At 47.7% G+C, this 19,257-nt stretch overlaps 1 protein-coding gene across 1 annotated transcript in view; it reads right to left on the bottom strand.

Annotated features, from left to right (window-relative positions):
• GLDN (gliomedin) overlaps positions 1-19,257 on the bottom strand; it is a 60,462-nt gene that overhangs the window by 13,291 nt on the left and 27,914 nt on the right. Inside the window, exons 3-6 of the mRNA XM_065940579.1 lie at positions 13,538-13,555; positions 13,061-13,168; positions 2,800-2,937; positions 435-569 (exon numbers count right to left, since the gene is read on the bottom strand). Coding sequence (XP_065796651.1) covers positions 435-569; positions 2,800-2,937; positions 13,061-13,168; positions 13,538-13,555 — 399 coding nt within the window. The remainder of the gene's footprint in view (positions 1-434; positions 570-2,799; positions 2,938-13,060; positions 13,169-13,537; positions 13,556-19,257) is intronic.

A 19,257-nucleotide genomic window follows, 5' to 3' on the forward strand; every position in this document is an offset into this window, starting at 1 on the left:
CTGGTGATGGCTCAGCCTTTATAGAGAATCCACCTGCCAAATAGGATACCTCGGTTTGATCCCTGGGTCAGGAAGATTCCCTGGAGAAGGGAATAGCTTCCCCCTCTACCAACCTTGCCTGGAGAATTCCATGGTAGAGCCTGGCAGGGTACAGTCCATGGGGTCGCAAAGACTTAGACACAACTGAGCGACTAGCTCAAGTGAAGGAAGAGGGATGAGGGCAGGAGGCAGGAGGCCCGATTCTAAACCTGCCACTGGTCCTTACCCTGGGCAGGCTGTTCAGGCCTCCCAGGTGGGTGGAGATGGGGAAGGAATACTCGCTTTGGGCGAAATCTCCCCTTATTTAAAACAATCTGGTCACAAAGTCTGGGTGAAGTCTAAGAGCTTGGGATCGTTAACTGAAGAGGTGGCTCCCTAGGGCAGGGGTGTGTGACCTGGGCACTGGCCGTTGAACATGTTAGGCTGCCGAGGGCCTTTTCTTCTGCTTCCAGGGGGACCCGGAGGACCCGGAGGGCCTGGGGGCCCAGGTGGGCCAGGTGGGCCAGGTGGTCCTTGGTCACCTTTGGCACCTGGAGAAAGAGAGAGAGAAGCAGGGGTGGGAGTTGATTAGAGAGCTGTAAGCAGAGATGGGTTCCACACAAGGGAAAAGGAGATGGAGCCGCTCCAGGGAGGCTGGCCAAGTCCTGGTCCTCCAGCACTCACTCACACAGGGTCAAGGGAGCTCCCACAGAATTTCAACTATGAGTTTCAACTGTGTGCCAGGAACTATGCTGGGAATTTTAGAAATCTCCCCTTCGTCCCTCCCAAGGACTGTGTGAGACAGTACCAGCAGTTCCTCGGGTGACCCGGGTCTCAGGGAAGTTCAGGGCTTTGCCCCAGGCCACAGCTGGAGCAGAGCTACCCGCCCCGCCCCCCTCCCCCCCCAGGGCTGTCTCACTCCTTAGCTCATCCTCTTTTTGTTGGCTGATGTTGGGAGATCTCAACCCTGACTGCTTATTAGAATCACCCAAGGAGCTCAAATACAATTATAATGCCTGGACCCCATCCCAGATCACTTCATCAAAATGATGGGGAAGTTGGTCATCTGTAGTTTTTAAAACCTCCAAGGATGCTTCCAGGCATGAGAAATACTGCTCCGTGTTGTGGAAGAGATCAGGGGGCAGCTGTCCAGCTTTGTGACCTTGGGCAGGCAGTGTATCCCTCTGACACTGGTTCTTCATTTCCAGATTCTCATACTCCCTGCCCTGCCCTGTGAGAACCCACGGAGGTCACCAGAGTGAGTGCTCTGATGTTTGGAGTACCTACACATCAGCAGGTAGAGTCACTACACACTTCTAACTTCAGGTGGCCATGTGTGTACAGCCCTTTGCAGGGGCCTTTGGTTCTGCAATTTGCATAAAGGTGCCGCTAGTCTGGGATATTCAGTCCTTTGGTTCTACACTCCTTTCCCGGGCTGACTGGTGATCTGAGATCTCTTTAGCTGCCTCTTCCCAGCCCCACCAAATAGGCCTTTACAGCTGCTTTAGAACTGAAAGGGCAAGCAGGGGTCACAGAGGCTGAGGGTGGTTCTAAGCCCCCAGTAGAAAAGGCAGAGATCATGGCAGATGTGGTCCAGCCCTCCTATTCCTTCTATGACCCCTGGCCAGAGGACGCACTGAGCTCTGGCCTGGTCTCTAGAATCGGAGTACACTCAGGGATGCTGCTTTCCTGAGTGCTTTGTGGTCACCCTCATTTGCTTGGTAATATAGGGGAGTGTGATATTCTGGATGTGAAGATTTCCCATATAACTGAATATAACATGATCTTACAGTTTCAAAATATATTCATATATATATATATATATTTGAATCCTCTCAAAACACCTCTTAAATTTTACGTATTTTGCACACAACCTCCTTTTTTTTTGGAACGAGGCATGCTAAACCTAATTTGATTTTTCCTGGGTGCTTTGATCTTTACACAGTACCTGGTAAATGGCAGGTGCTCAAGAAATTTTGAAAACTGGATAGGACACTGAGTCAGGATCACTGTCCTGAACATCTATCATCCTGGTTTCTTGAGGACAGATATCAGGTCTTACTCATTTTCATATTTCCAGTTTCAACTGTTATAGCAAAGTCCCTAATTCATAAATGGTGTTCTCTGATATTCAAAAGTGCTTATTGAACACACGAATAGGATAGCTATGCTTTTATAGTACAAATGGTCCCCAAAGTAAAGTGCTTTTAAAATTCTGCCTCTTCCTCCTCCATGACAATCAGCTGTCACTTACTCTTTCCGCCATGTCATTGCCTTTCTGAGGCTTGCTGTGCCACAGACACCAATTACCTGCTTTTAACCTGGGCTGGAAACCAGATAAAGAAGATCAGCAACCATGTTTGCCTCAATCCTATGTTAAGAATCTTAGGATAAGGGTCTGAAGATGGCCTGGGCTCAACTCTGAAGCTTATACTTTCTGTCTGTTGTCCTCTGAAATTTCTCACTTCTCTTCTTCTGGATTGCACTTGATTTAACAGATATTTGGGAAAAGGAAGCTTCCTTCATCCTAAATCCATCCAGCCATGGCATGGTGCTTTATCTCAACTACTTATGCTTAGATCTCAGATTTGGTCTTACCAACATTGGGCTTACACATGGTTTTCTCCTTGTCAAAAGCACAGGACTCTAAAACATGCTACTAAACAGATGGGCATCTAGGGCAGGTAAGGAGAGATGACCCAGAGCAGCCTTGGTACAAGAAACCAGGATGGTCTCTGGGCCCATTCACCCCAGGAGAAGACCGCAGCACCAGCCCCTTACCTGCGGGGAGCACATCATTGGACACGTCCCCTTTGTCTCCCTTGTCACCCTTCTGCCCTGCTGGGCCCTCGTTTCCAGGCAAGCCCAGCTCACCAGGGTCTCCCTTTTCCCCTGGAGTTCCTGTGGCTCCAGGTGGCCCTGAGGAAAAAGAAAAAGAGATTTATGAGCCTGTTGTGCAGGAAATTCTGGTATACTACTTTGTAATACTGTGATTTGTGGTTTTAAGGTGAAGCAGCTTCAGAAACCAAATACACAACACTTCATAATCATTTTAGGACAGCAGCAAGGTATAAATTCATGAAAGAATATAATTCTAGGTAGTTCTGTTGAATTTTTTTAGAGACATTTTGCTAGGCTGACAGGTTGGGGAAAGGAGTGAACCTCAAGAGGGACAGTCACAGTGAGAGCAGAAAGAAGGAGAAGCCTCGTCAGAAATCTGCCCTCCCCACCCCGGCAGGGAGGGCTGAGCACTTGGAGGACTTTGTCAGGCCCTTGAACAGTGGATGTTGTCATCTGCATTATCTGGTGTATCCCTCACAATACTGGCGTGGTAGGCTGCTCAGTTTTCCTTACTCTCACTTGGTAGAAATTGGAAATAAGGCCTAAAGGGTTTACAACTGAGGCTGCTAAGTGAGCAGCAAAAAATCTTGATTCCAGCTCCAACGCCCTTTTCTGTGACATTTGGATGCAAAACGTTTTTAAGCAAAATAGCAAAACAGGTCACACTGCTTTAGGACACGAATTATGAGGGATGGAGATAGCGTAAACAACAGGTAATGGACAAAATCTCTGTCTCTGCTCGCAGGAAGACATCCCTACAGGAACTGCAGTCCTACTAGGAGTAGTCAAGATCAGGCAGTGACTCATCGCAGCATTGGAAAATGGGCAGCACAGCATTCTGATGCCTAGGAGAAAGGAAGCCAACCTCATGCACCATATGATGCCCCAACTCACAGCAGCTTCCACACAGTAGCTTTGCTGAGCTGAGGAGACAAAAAAGTAGAGTTTGGGGAGATAAAAGTGGCTGGGACTCATGGGACAGAATATGAGAGAGGAGGTCACTGTATAGAAAGAGCTCTGGTGAACTTCAGAGGGGTTTCCTCAAGTCTTTGGCAGAGTAAGAGTCTGTATAAGGTAAAAGTCTGCCAGGCAGGGAGAAGAATGAACAGAAAGCCCTGCTCAGAGCTTGCACAGGGAAGGGTCCTCATGCTCACCAGTCAAAGCAGAGGGATCTCAGAAAAGGGCAGGCTGTGAAGCAGAGTCCTTGGAAAGACCTGTCTTAGTAGTGACGCTAAATTAGCCCAACAGTCGAGGCTGCTGTGGACCTATCGTGACAAACCTTAAAAATACTGAGCAGTAAGGGAGAAAAGGAAAGATATTCCCATTTGAATGCAGAGTTCCAAAGAATAGCCTGGATAGATAAGAAAGCCTTCTTCAGCAATCAATGCAAAGAAATAGAAGAAAACAACAGAATGGGAAAGACTAGAGATCTCTTCAAGAAAATTAGAGATACCAAGGGAACATTTCATGCAAAAATGGGCTCAATAAAGGACAGAAACGGTATGGACCTAACAGAAGCAGAAGATATTAAGAAGAGGTGGCAAGAATACACAGAAGAATTGTACAAAAAAGATCTTCATGACCCAGATAATCACAATGGTGTGATGACTCACCTAGAGCCAGACATCCTGGAATGTGAAGTCAAGTTGGCCTTAGAAAGCATCACTACAAACAAAGCTAGTGGAGGTGATGGAATTCCAGTTGAGCTATTGCAAATCCTAAAAACTGATGCTGTGAAAGTGCTGCACTCAATATGCCAGCAAATTTGGAAAACTCAGCAGTGGCCACAAGACTGGAAAAGGTCCGTTTTAATTCCAATCCCCAAGAAAGGCAATCCCAAAGAATGCTCACACTACCATACAATTGCACTCATCTCACACGCTAGTAAAGTAATGCTCAAAATTCTCCAAGCCAGACTTCAGCAATACATGAACTGAGAACTTCCAGATGTTCAAGCTGGTTTCAGAAAAGGCAGAAGAACCAGAGATCAAATTGCCAATATCCACTGGATCATCAAAAAAGCAAGAGAGTTCCAGAAAAACATCTACTTCTGCTTTATTGACTACACCAAAGCCTTCGACTGTGTGGATCACAATAAACTGTGGAAAATTCTGAAAGAGATGGGACTACCAGACCACCTGACCTGCCTCTTGAGAAACCCATATGCAGGTCAGGAAGCAACAGTTAGAACTGGACATGGGACAACAGACTAGTTCCAAAGAGGAAAAGGAGTACGTCAAGGCTGTATATTGTCACCCTGCTTATTTAACTTATATGCAGAGTACATCATGAGAAACGCTGGTCTGGAAGAAGCACAAGCTGGAATCAAGATTGCCAGGAGAAATATCAATAACCTCAGATATGCAAATGACACCACCCTTATGGCAGAAAGTGAAGAGGAACTAAAAAGCCTCATGATGAAAGTGAAAGAGGAGAGTGAAAAAGCTGGCTTAAAGCTTAACATTCAGAAAACTAAGATCATGGCATCTGGTCCCATCACCTCATGGGAAATAGATGGGGAGACAGTGGAGACAGTGTCAGACTTTATTTTTTTGGGCTCCAAAATCACTGCAGATGGTAACTGCAGCCATGAAATTAAAAGACGCTTACTCCTTGGAAGGAAAGTTATGACCAACCTAGATAGCATATTAAAAAGCAGAGACATTACTTTGCCAACAAAGGTCTGTCTGGTCAAGGCTATGGTTTTTCCAGTGGTCATGTATGGATGTGAGAGTTGAACTGTGAAGAAAGCTAAGCGCCAAAAAAATTGATGCTTTTGAACTGTGGTGTTGGAGAAGACTCTTGAGAGTCCCTTGGACTGCAAGGAGATCCAACCAGTCCATCCTGAAGGAGATAAGTCCTGGGTGTTCATTGGAAGAACTGATGCTGAAGCTGAAACTCCAATACTTTGGCTACCTCATGTGAAGAGTTGACTCATTGGAAAAGACCCTGATGCTGGGAGGGATTGAGGGCAAGAGGAGAAGGGGATGACAGAGTATGAGATAGCTGGATGGCATCACCGACTCAATGGGCATGAGTTTGAGTAGACTCCAGGGGTTTCTGATGGACAGGGAGGCCTGGCATGGTGCGATTCATGGGGTCGCAAAGAGTTGGACACGACTGAGTGTCTGAACTGAACTGAAGCAGCTTAACTGCCTGCCAGGATAGAATTCAAAATCTGAATCATTTAGTTAATGTAATATAGCATATTAATAATATAAGCAAGGAAAAAATTACGTGATCATCTTGATGGATATAGAAAAGACATTTGATAAAATTCAACACCTATTCTGAATAAAAATTCTCATCACACTAGGAATAGGAGGAAATGTCCTCAATATGAAAAAGGGCATCTATGAAAAGAATCTGCAGCTAACATCATCTCCGGAGCTTCCCTGGTGACTCAGATAGGAAAGAATTCTCCTGCCAGTGTAGGAGACTCGGGAATGATCCCCAGGTTGGGAAGATCTCTGGGAAGAGGGCATGGCTACCCACTCCAGTATTCTTGCTATGGACAGAGGAGCCTGGTGGGCTACAATCCATAGGGTCACAAAGAATCGGACATGACTGAGTGACTAAACAACAACAACAACATCCCTAATAATGAAAGACTAAATGCTTTCCCCCTAAGATCAGGAACAAGACAATGGTACCTATTCTTGTCACTTTAAATAAAGCACAATAAAGAAAAGGAAAAGAAACAGAGGCAAACAGATTGGAGAAGGATGAATTAAAGCTGTCTCTATATATGATATGACTATTTATGTAGAAAATTTATTAAAGAGCTGCTAGAACTTACGAGCACCTAGGGATACTAAGAGGGAAAGTGATTGCTTACTATGTGCAAAGGTATTGCCAGATATGGATGAATTAATATGATATCCCATTGCAGGCACTGTTTGTTCATTTTGACAAAAGCCTCCTGGAGATATCACTCAACAGAGATATTTTTCAAAGGGGCAGAGATTTCAGGCAACAGAGAATAGCCAGAGGCACATTTCAGTGAAAAACTTCAGTTTGTCTCAACCTCTATAACCAACAGCCCTTAGGATTCATTGCTTTTTCTAATTATGTGGCCAATCCCAAGCCCCTTCTTAAAGGTTCTGGCTGAGTGACTGCCCCACCAGCTTGGCCAGACCCCATTCACCAACTGTCATTCCATGACATTGCAACTGTCCTCCCTCCAGATTTAAAACCAATTCTGATCCCCACCCCCAACTTCCTACCAGCTACACAGGATTCTGATATAACCATCCCAAGAGAATCATAGAATTTCAGATAGGAGGGCACCTTAGAGGTCATTTAGATTAACCACCCATCCAACCTTGAGCACCTCTCAACCCCACCTGATGGGCTCTTCTCAAGCCCTCGCAGCAATGGGGAGGATATTATTAATAAATCATGTCACACCACAGATGGCGCTGGAATACCCTGCGCTGCCATCCTAGCCCATTATTCCCTAAAATGTGCAACTGGCACTCCTAGCACCGTTTCTCTATGCCAAGGGAGTGATAAGCTCTTTCAGATTCAAAGGCACCTACACAGACCATCCCAAGGAAGACAGCAGTGTATGAAAGAACCTGAAAGTGTTAAAAAACGCAACAAACAGGGAAACATTTGCTCAGTTTCTGCCAATGGAATTGCTGGGAACACAGTGGAAGAGCATGTGAAGAAGAGCAAGGGCAGCCCCTGCAGTGTGGGTACTGGAGGCTCTGCCGTGGAGTCAGTCACATGGTTGAGGGGGTGGGCAGGTCCCACAGTGCATCTCTCACACCACACTGAGATCCCATGGCTGTGGGTCACCTCTGCCCACAGTTATCAGGACATCTTTCTGGAAAGCGGTTCACTCACTGAAAAGCCCTTAATCAGGGTCCCTCTGCACGAGCGGACGTTCTTTTGTCAGTATTTTAAATAGGCAATTTGGCACATTATCTGAAGGACACAAAAGATGAGAATGTTGCCATAGAGTCCAGCCAGCACAATGCACCAGAAAATAACTGACACCTTCGAAAGGTGTCGTGTGACTCACATTCAGCAGTGCTCAGGGAAATGGTATCTTCTAGTTACTCGAGGGTTTTCTTTTTCAGGCATTTATTCTAGTCACAAAGAGCCTTTGGCATCATCATTTGATTTCCTCTTCTTTTATTCCTTCCTTTTATGCATTCCCCCCCTTTCTCAAAAAGGCCAGGTGTAAAACAGAACATTCTCACAGCTGTCATAATGCACAGGGGGTGGTGTTTAATGCTCAGGATATTAAGGGCTTTTGCTCATGGGTGTATTTTGACGCTCAGCTGCGTGTGCACAAGATCACTTTTAAGCTTTCTTCAAGAAAGGGGAGGGGACGTTTTGTCTATGTACAGTCTTTGCTGCCTCCACAAACTTTTCCCTCTTCTTGGTTGGTGCAACCACCTTGGCCATGCCCTGGCCATGGTGAGCAGAAGTATAACACCATCTCATCACGTTCGCTGCCAGAGGAGCCAGACGTGGCCCTGTCTGTCTGCCTTCCCCGACTTGGCCATGGGCAGGGACACTGTTAAACACTGAGTGGCCTGGATCAGGGCAGTGTCTGTCCCGTGACTGCTCGCAGGCTTGGAGTCAGCACATTCTGCTGGAGAAGAAAGGCCAGACTCTGTTTGCCTTGCTCGGGTGCAGGGTGTGGCTTTCTGCTGTTTTCCTTTCCCGTTGGCAGTGCCCCCTCAAAACAACTCATTTTCCCAGCTTTAGAGTCTGGGGTTGTGTGATCAACCGGGGTCAACGCCATCATCTTCATTGCAGGGGGTGAAGGAGGACATCTTATTTTTGGCAGCACCATCTGTCACCCACTGAGGCGGAGGAGATGGGAGCTGAGGGTGTTATGCAAAACCCAGACCCAAGGCTGGGATGAATAAGGAGGAGGATGTTTATTTCTGTTTTCGTGGGGACTCAATTTTTAGAGAAAACACTGAAGCATTAACTCTCGAGTGAGAAAGTGAGAGGCAGATGGAAAGAAAGAAAATGCTTGGTTTTGAGGCATAGCACGTCAAACTTCGGAAAAGACGCTGTTTGCAAAATGGATGCTCTAAGTTGATGTTTGCAAATAAATGGAGGCATTTCCACTGAGATTTCCTTCCCCACCCTTTGAAACAACACTACCACCTAATATCTAAAACTAATGCAGCACTTGCTCTGTGTCAGGCCCTATTCTAGGCACTTTATATATATATATGTGTGTGTGTGTGTGTGTGTGTGTGTGTGTGTGTGTGTGTGTGTGTGTGTGTGTGTGTGTATACATATATATAAATTTAAATATATATATAAATTTAATCTTCCTAAAAACACTATTACTATTACTATTCTCATTTTTCAGTTAAGGAAACAGGGCGATTAAGTAACTTGCCCAAGTGCATGAAGCTAGTAAGCAGAAGAGCTGGGATCCAAACCAAGACTTTACACTCTGATTCTGGCCTATTCCACTCTTGCTTTTAGCATTCCTAAAATCAGAAAGTGAGGGTTAGCTTCATATTTCAATATGCTGGAAACAACTGTTGGTCTGGAGCTCTAAACTCTGGTCTCATTAGGTTAGTCTTCTTCTCTAGAGCCCGCAGTGGCTTCTGGCTGCCTCCTGCAGACAGAGCTGAAACCCCTGCTCCCTCCCCACTGCACCATCCTCACCCGGGGCCCTTCTCATAGGCAGGGCCAGCCTCCCGATCAGTTCCTCCAAGTAGGGCCTTTCCCTTCTCTCCTTGCAGTGCCCTCCCCATTTCCCCTCTATTTATTTCCAAGGTGTGGATCACACGTCTCTTTCTTGTCCTTTACACTTAGCTCTACGGTACCACCCATCCTCTATACAGGATCCTGTTTATCCATTATCTGCACAATTAAGTTCAGATTTTTCTTCTGGCAGCATCCCCTGCTGTACAGTATAAAGCATCTTCATATCAGAATAACCAGTTACAGAATTCATGCTGTATATAAACTCTATCTTCTCTTTCAACAGGACTGCAAGCCCTTATGGACAGAAACCATGTCCTACTGTTCTCATTCCTTCGTTCTTCACTCATCAGTTCTTCACTGAGCCTTAGGTGGGTTTGGCTGAGAGCTGTGTCAAACAACAGGATACACAGGCACAGTCTCTCCTTCACAGACAAACACTGGAGCAGACTATTTCAAAACTGGAAGCCACGTTAGAGTTGTTGGAAGCCCTGCTCCTCAGTGTACAGGTGAGGAGACCCAGGCCCTCGAAGCCAGTCAGAGCTCAAGGCAGGTGCTCCCAGAACGCCTTTCCTGGCTCCTTTCTGCTTGCAGAGCAGGGATGATTCTTTCTGCCTCACACGTGGGTACTTGATGAACTGTGCGCCCTGCCTGTGTCCTGTGGGCTTCTCTGAAGGCCTGGCGCCCTCCCACCCTCCTGGTGAGACTCACAACGAGGCTCAGCAACATCCTTAGACAACTAATAGCGCGAGCTCCAGTGCCCGGGCTTCCTTCCCCCTGCTCCTGCTCTGTAGCACCTCTGGCAAAGCCTCTTGGACTCAACCCTCTCCAGCCTGAAAGTGTTGAGTGCTGTCGTGTTTAAGAGCAGGGGCCCAGGAGTCAAGGCCTGGAGTCAAGCCTGCCCTTTATGCTTATTAGCTTTTGGACACGGGGCATGTTATGTCCACTAGTTCAACAATGAATTGATTGCCCGCCTTCACTGGGTGCACCAGGCTCCAGAGCCTGGCTCTCATGGACCTCACGTTCTCCCTGGGTGGCCAGACCATCAGCACTTCAGCGAGCAACATAAAGACAGGATTTCAGGGAGAGATCTATGCTTCGGAAGAGAGCAGGGGATGTAACAGCTGGTGAGGCAGGGGCCAGACATGGAGGCCAGGGGCGATCTTGAAGAGGAGGAGGAAGTGATGTATCAGCTGCGATTGCTCCAGGGGAGGAATGGGCTGGGGCACAGCAGTGCACAGGCCCTGGTACAGAGGGCCCGGGACCTGTTTGGAAAATGGAAAGATGAGACTTCTCCATCTGGGAAAAATAAGGCCAGCAAAGATCCCCATCTCATGGGGCTGTCGTTAAGACTCAATGAGGTAAATGTAGAGAGGACTTGGTAGAGTGCCTGATAGTGAATGTCAGCTATTAATATATACCATTGTTCAGAGATCACTGCTAGAGGGCATAGCCTAACCCAGTCCTAACTCTGTGGAACATGGGCTCTTTAGCCTGTTTCGGAAACAGCACTTGTTGTTCCCTCTTTCTGGAAGGCATGCCCACTCCTCCCTTCTCCTAACCCTGCCTGCCAAACCACTAAAGATCCTGGAGCTCTCTGCTGACATGATGGCCCCTCCTTCTTCATGGCCATGACCTTGGCCCTGAGGGTCACATCCTGCATGTGGCTGGCGGAGAGACTCAAACCACCATGCAGAAGGCTCTGGAAGGGCCTGGCCCCTGCCTCCCACCTCACCTGGCTGTACGCCCCCTCCCACCTCACCTGGCTGTACGCCCCCTCCCCTAGCTGCCCCAGCAGGGCCTTGGCAAGTGTGTGCACCCCACTTGGGCCACCATCTGCCTTGCCCTTGTCCCTCAGGTCTGACCTCAGACATTACCTCTTGACCCTCCTTCTCTGCCCTGCTTATAACACACTGTTCTTTCCTTTCTGCACCTCATACCGTGATTACAGATGTATCTGATTGTTGTTGACTTTATGTCTGCCTCCCCACCAAAGACAGAAAGTTCCACAATACAATAGGGACTGCATCTATTTTGTTTCCACACTAGCACTGGGAAACCTCTCAATAAATGCCTGCTGATGAATGTTCCCACCTTCTCCTAGGGATCCTCCTGCTGCTCAGCCTGTCCTTGGCCTCCTTTGCTGGCTCCTCCCTTCTACTTGGTCACCAGATACTGCTGCTCCTCCTGGATGGGCCCAGGCTCTCCTCTTGGGTGGCTCCCCCCTGAAGAGGCTGGGCCCATGGCCCCATGGCCTTGGGTGACTCCTTAAGGTACATCTCGAGCCCCAGGGTCTCCTCTGACTGCTGACCTTCATCTTCAAGGCCCTCTGACACCTCCTCCTGGACATTTCAAGGCATTTCAAACTGAGCACATCCCATGCTAGGACCTAAGTTGGTCCAGGGCTCTCCATCTTAGGGAAGAGCTGTCAGGCAGGAGGAAGACCTTGGGGTCAGCCTTGGTGTTTCCCTCCCCCTTCCTACTTAGATTTGCCTTCCCCAAGTACTGCTGATTTTACCCCCAAAATATCACTCAGCTCATCAACCTTTGCACACCCCACCTGCATCCCTTCTGCCTGCCTGGTGAGTAGCCTCTGTACTGTCTCCCTGTCTTGGCTCCTATGCTCGCTCTAGTTTGTCCGCCCCCAGTAGGGGTATCACAGAAAGGCAGATCTAATCATGTCACTCTCCTCCTCAAAACCCCTCTGTGGCTTCTCATGGCTCCCAGAACAAAGCCAGTTCTTCTCTGCGGTCCTGCCAGCTCTGGCCTCTCCTCCCACCCCCTGCAATTACGCTGGTCTCTGGGTGTGATGAGAATGCATCCTGGGCCCAGGAAGGGAGCAGGGGAGGGCATTCACAGCCCTGGGGCTTTGGCAGGGTGGCAGGGAAAGCACAGCCCTGCTCTCCAGTCAGACAGTCCAGGCTAGAGTTTGAGCTGGTCGAGGGCTGAGCCATGCTCCCAACAGCCCATCCACAGGGCTAGGCTTTTCACAGCCTCCTACCTTCCCTCCTGCAGCCTCCCTCGTGTGGCTACCCAGGGAGGTATGCAGGGCAAGGGGCCGAGTACAAACCCTGGTTCTTAAAATGCCCAGGGCTAACCTGATTTGACTGTGTTACCTCTCTGGTGTCAACTTGACCACATTCACCTCTCATCCTCTCTGTCAGCTACCCTGGCTAGGGCAGGAACTGACTGTTGAAAGAACTTGGGGTACCGGTACAGACACTCTTGCCCCTTCCATCTGTCTGTTTGCGTCAGAGCAAGCAGAGGAGTGGACATCAGTTCCCAGGAACACTGCTTCTCCCAGGCAGCCTGGACATACACCGTCATCAAGGTTGGACCAAAAAGGAGGCCCGTATTGCCCCAGAACACAGCAGCTTCCAGGCAACATTTAACCAGCCTTGCATTCAGAGATGCAGCACTTTTCCCACTGCACCAGCTTTGGCTCATCCAAAATGGACTGGTGGAGACAAAAAACCCAAGGGGTTTAATTAGAAAAACTGTGCCTAAATACCCATTTTTCCTCTTTTTCCACTGGCTCCTTTTTCGCCTTTTGGGCCCTGGGGACCAGGCTGTCCATCTGATCCGTTGTGTCCTGGTAATCCACTGACTCCGGGAGGCCCTGCATCAAAACACGGGAAACGGGAACACTGAAAAAAATTTTCACTGAAGTTAACGTTATTTCCTTTAGCCAGTGAGACTGGCCAGGCATCAAGGCCTCTCCCAGAACATCCCCTGCTTCTTCCTTTCCTTCCCCACCTTCCCCCCCACTCCCCAAAGCAGTGACTGGTAGGGAGTGGTGATGGCAGGCTCTCAAGTGGGAGGGAGCAGGAGAGCTGGTGACTAGGGTAGCGAGAAGGTGGGGACACAGCTGTAGTCAAGACTGCCTCCGGACTCTTCCCCCTTCCCTAGCTCAGTTCCTTCTGAGGGATCCTGGGGAGCCAGCCACCCACATCCTCCCCGAAAACTCAGAATATCTATAGGTTCTTACCTGCTGGGCCAGGTGGTCCTACAACAGAAGAAAAATTTAGATGATAAACCACAGATGGAAGTAAGTTAAGTTAACTCCCGAACCCAAAGAACAAAGAGCATTTTCTCCCTCTTAAAACATACTGATCATCCATGGGCCCTAAGGAATTTCCCTGTGCCTTTTATTTAGAACTCAGTATACTTGCCCAAAGAGCCTTAAAAACAGTTAGACAAATACCCATAGCCCAATCAAACCGACTTTTGCTCAAGTTCTAGTGGACTAAGAATAATTTCTAAGCGGCTTCACCATAGACTCCAAAGTCACCTTGATTACATAGGTTTGGTGACCACGTGGGTGGGCCCTGCTGCAGCTTGTGTGCAGCTAGGTGTCAGGAAGTGCTGCATTTGCAGGGCTGAGAGCCAGCTGTCCTGGGAGCAGCCCCGAATGCACTCATCCAGACAGCCTGTCTCCTCTGGGCCACCCAGGGGAGTTGAGACCAGAAGCTGGTTTGCTGGGTTTCTATTTTGTTGCACAAAATTGCCTGAGAAAACCTGAGGGCTCAGATCAGGTAACAAATACCTTTCTTCATTTGTAATCACTCTAAAAAGGATCTAAGGTGTTCAGGTGAATCATTTACACATAATCTAGGACAATAAATTGCTCCACAAACAGTCTTAGTGTCAATTATTCCACTTAATAAGCATTCACACAGACCAGTCAGGTTGCAGTATGAACAGCTGAGGGTCTTTTGTTTCTCTGATAACACAGACAATCATCAATATTGGAGTGGGTGCATACAGACTCAGTTGCTTCAGTCATGTCTGATTCTTTGCAACCCCATGGACTGTAGCCCACCAGGCTACTCCGTGGAATTCTCCAGACAAGAATACTGGAGTAGGTTGCCATGCCCTTCTCCAATTGGAGTGAGCAGATCTGTCTAAAGATCCGAGTCCTGTGATTTTTCAGAAAACCACCATTTACGAAGCACTTACTGTGTGCACCAAAATCTACCCATTGAAACCTTGGGACTTCCCTGGTGGTCCAGTGGTAAGTTAAGTTAACTTAGTTAAGTTAACTTAAGAATCCACCTAATAATGCAGGGGACATAGGTTCAGTCCCTGGTCTGGGAAGATCCCACATTCCTCAGCACAACTAAGCCTGTGCAATGCACCTACTGAGCCTACACACCCTGGAGCCCCTGTCCTGCAACAAGAGAAGCCACTGCAAGGAGAAGCCCATGAACCCGACCGCAGTGAAGAGTAGCTCCTCCTTGCAGCAACTAGAGAAAGCCAGTGTGCATCAATGAAGACTCAGTGCAGCCAAAAAAATTAATAAAGAAAATAACTTTTTAAAAAAAGAAATCTTGGTCTTTCAATCTGTCGTGTTTACAATCGAACTGAGGAAGGTGAATACTCTGAAACTACAGTGAGATATGAGGGAGCAACAGAGAAGCAGCCACAGAGGTCCTGGGACAGTCTGGGCAAAGGGTGGTCTGAGCAGGACTGCAGAGAGGATAAACCTCGAGTTGTAGCTCTGAAGACCCAGGGGGCCTGAGACAGCTGCAGGGGTGAGGGCTGGGCACCCCTGCACGAGACCGGCTGGAGCAAAGGTCCAGGGATGAGAGAGGGGGGAAACTGGCCCAGGTGGAGTGTGTCGGGATGAGGCCGGGGTACTTGGCGGAGGGATGCGCACCAACACTTGCAGGCCTGGTGGTGGGGCATAGACAGTATCTGCAAGGCAGCGTGGAACCATAGTAGAGTTTTAAGAAGGGAAGATGACACTGAAATCAGTGCGCGTTTGTGATCCTTTCTGTTGATGGAAGTGGAATACAACTAGGGAATGAGATGAGAGAGGGAGAGAAAGAGGCGGGGGTGGGGGTGGGGAGGAGAACATATCCAGAGGATGTTTGTAGTTAAAACTTGGGACAAGGTTGAAGATAAACGTGGTTGGTGACTGGAGTGTTCTAGAGGGAGCTAGAAATGCGAGAGGTGTTTTCAGCAGAAGAACGGGCAGGACTCCATGTCTGGTTGGAGGCTAAACAGGAGGCCTCTCAGATGATTCGGAGCCTGGATACTGATAAGCCTATTTGACAGACATGAAAAATTTCAAAAGAGCAAGTGTTTGATGGTATGCTTTATATATATATATATATATATATATATATATATATATATATATATTTATATAGTCCTATTTTGTGCAAAAATGATTTGCTGAAAATGGCACGGCATTTTCTAGGATCAGGGTAGCCTGTAGTCACACCACCAGATGGCTCCACACACGCCCTGGTAAGGACGCAATGTGGACTTTCCATAGCTGTCAGACAGAAATCAATCCACAGTCAATCCGGACTGCAGATAAAGCCAAATTCAGATGAGCAGGTTGGTAGAAAAAAGGTGAACAAGCAAGAATCAACTGTATATAGTAGGTTGCAAGAATTCTCGGGGCAGTCCATTTCCATGCAAAGGAGTATTAGAGAGAGTTCCTGACCGAAGCTGTATACTCAGGGCACGTTAGTTAGGGCCAAGGATGTTGCTATGATGAGGTGCTTAGACTAGGGTTTATTGACCCTGACCTGACATCCTGCTACAGTTCTTAGTCACTTGAGGCCTAGAGTCAACTAGAATGCTTGTAAAGATACAGATACCTGGGACCAATCTGGAGATTCTAATCCAGTTTGAATTAGCATGAGGCCCGGGAACCTGCATTTTTACCAAGCACCACAAGTTACTGGTGTGCAGGTGGTCCTGGGTCCCTTGGACCTGATGTGAAAGTTTTATGGGAAAAGAATCAGTCATTATCCTTACAGGGGTTCCTGACCCTAGGAAGACTGGGAGCTACTAGCCTTGAGGTAACAGTGAAATATCTGAGCCAAATCTGGGGATGCAGAGAGGGGGACACACCCTACCTGGAGGGAGGCAGGTGACAGAAGCAGCACCAGGAAAGAGAGAGAGAGTGCTCTGGAGATGGAAGAGCAAGGTCAATCCAGCAGGTCTCATGCATGCGTGCATGCTCAGTTGTGTCTGACTCTTTGTGATCTCAAGGACTGTAGCCTGCCAGGCTTCTCTGTACATGGGACTTTATGGGAAAGAATCCTGGAGTGGGTTGTCATTTCCATCTCCAGGGGATGATCCTGGCCCAGGGGTTGAACTCACATCTCCTGTGCCCCCTACATTGGCAGGCAGATTCTTTAACACTGCACCACCTGTGAAGCCCATGCGTAGGCCTTGAAACTAGAGAATTTCAGAAGAGAAAGGATGACAGTTTCAAAGAGCTCAGGAGCAGAATGATGGTGATTGTCCTGGGGTCCCCAGGATGCCAACAGAGCTGCTCATGGCCCCTCACCCCCAGAAGAAGCCCCAAATATGAGTCATTATAATAATGTCAGATGTCAAATAACATGTGCCAACTAGCCACTAGAAAACTGTCTTGCAGGATCTTTTCTCAGCTCCTGACCCTTGTCCCCTTCTGGAATAATAGACCCTCTAGGAACATGCATAGGCAGTCACGTTCACATTAAGGCTGTACATAGAGCTGTTCCCTGGGCCTGCCACCAGTGCACTTATACAAGGTTCCATGCTAAGAAGGGGGCTCCCCACTTGGGTTGGACTGGCTACAGCTTTGAGGCCTCAGTTCCCACCCTCTATGTGCTGCTCCACCCTCTGCAACTGGCCCTGCTGCCAGCTATTCTGCCAGTTCCCGGGGAACCTGATGTGGACAAGTGTGCATCTTTTCCCACATGCCCCATTAAAGTGGAGCTTTGGTCTAATCTCATTTATTTGGTGCATTTCAATTTTGGATTATGGCCATGACAACCTTAAAAATGAGAAGAGTAGAAATGGCAAATGAATATTATTTTAAGTGCCAACTCCAATCAGTTAGTACAATTTTCTGCAACACCAGAAAAGAATGACCTGGGACCTGAGGCCATGCTAGGGAGCAACAGTGATCCACGACTGATGCCTGGGTATAGGATAAGAAGTGTTATCACAGACTTGGAGCCATGTCTCTGCAAGGAGAATGGGGACTGTGGGTTTGAAGCATCCTTGTCCCAACAAGCAGTTCAGCAATATGATGATTTAGAGATTTTCCAACAAGCCTATATGTGGAGGCCACTGGAAGTGAAGGATTACCCAAGACCTGCCTTCTTCATGATAACCTGCTCTTCCAGAAGACATGCTTCTGGGGTCCCAAGGAAATCTGGGATCAGGGGTAAGATGCATCCAGAAAACCATATGTCATTTGACAAACTCTGCATTAGCAAAATCCTAAAGCCTGCCTACTCTGGCTTGTGAACTGCCCTCAGTGTTCACCTGAGATGTCACAGACTGCACAAAACTACACGGCATCTGTCCTTGTCCCCAGAGCAACCACAGCTGAGTCCTGGGAAAGGAACAGGAAGAGGCTTTCCTGGTCACAGCTGGACTGCCTCAAGTCACAAGCACCTGCTTTTTCAAAGACGACTCCAGTGAAGAGCTAGGTCTTGTTCTTAGGCCCAAACCCAGGGTCTGTCCTGGCAACCCTTCCTGAAGGCACCATCTGGGAGCCTTGTAACCTTGTAACCTCTGGACCACTGCTCTCTGCCTTTCCCCCTGAAGCTCCCCAGTTCAGTCCTGGGTCCTCTCACCTCCCCGCCCCCAATCCAGGCAGCTTGGCCTATCCCTGGGTACCTCCTTGCCTTGTAAAAAAGTACATACAACTTGTACTTTTCACACCTAAGTTTTAATTGAAGAGCTTTCTGTGTAAAAGAAGACCCAATTCCAAGCTGTCATGAAAAAAAGAACTGGCTTTTGAAAAGCATTTTTAGGTGCCAAAGAATAACCTCCTCAACCCATCTCCAGCACAGATGCGATCCCGCCAATCTCCCCTAAGTGGTCTCAATAGCTCTGGCCCACATTCACTGAACAGTCTGGCTCTCATTCTATCACTATAAAAATCAAAAAGGAAGAGGCTTTTCCTATGCCTCTCAACAGGGCTTTTGTGCCTGTAATTCTATCCCTTTGAGCATTTCTCTAGCGCTCATTACTGTCACACGCAGCAACGCTGAAAAGGGACTCCCAGAGATGTAAGAAAGGTGCTTAAGCCACAAGGGCTTCAGAATAAAGGACCAAGCTGTTCTGAAGATATTTAATTTTCTGTGAGGACTGAAATGTGACTTGAGTAATAACTCAATTAGCATTTTCTAAGAAGCCACAGGATTACAGCTTTTATCTCTGAGGTTAAACTAAACCAACAAGAGTCAGGTTTGGACTCAGAGTTCCTCCAGGAAGCATCTTTCTTGCTAGCCCACCACCCCCATTAATCACTTAGAAAAATCACAGATTTAGTCATTCTGCAAATGCAACCAGAGCTCCTAATGCCTGGCAGGTAATGAGAGGTCCTGGGGAGACTACTGCAGCATAGGTTTCTTACAAGTCCATGACGCTGCGCAGGGGTTCTCAGCCTTCCACAGTGCAGCCCTGTGAAGTGACCAGGACCTCCCCAGAGCCTGGAGCCTTAGACTGAGGAGACCCAACACAAGCTCCAGATTCCATGAGAGCTGTGCATTTATTCCATAATAGAATTTTTTTTAATTGAAGAAAAGTTGGCATACAAATTATATTAGTATCAGGTGTAGTACATCGTTATTCAACAATTGATCACCACAAGTCTAGTAATCTTTCACAGTACAAAGTTACTGTGATGATATTGACCATATTCTTTATGCTGGACACTACACCCCCATGACTCATCTATTTTAC

The sequence above is a fragment of the Muntiacus reevesi genome, chromosome 7 (assembly GCF_963930625.1).
Source record: "Muntiacus reevesi chromosome 7, mMunRee1.1, whole genome shotgun sequence".
NCBI lineage: Eukaryota > Metazoa > Chordata > Mammalia > Artiodactyla > Cervidae > Muntiacus > Muntiacus reevesi.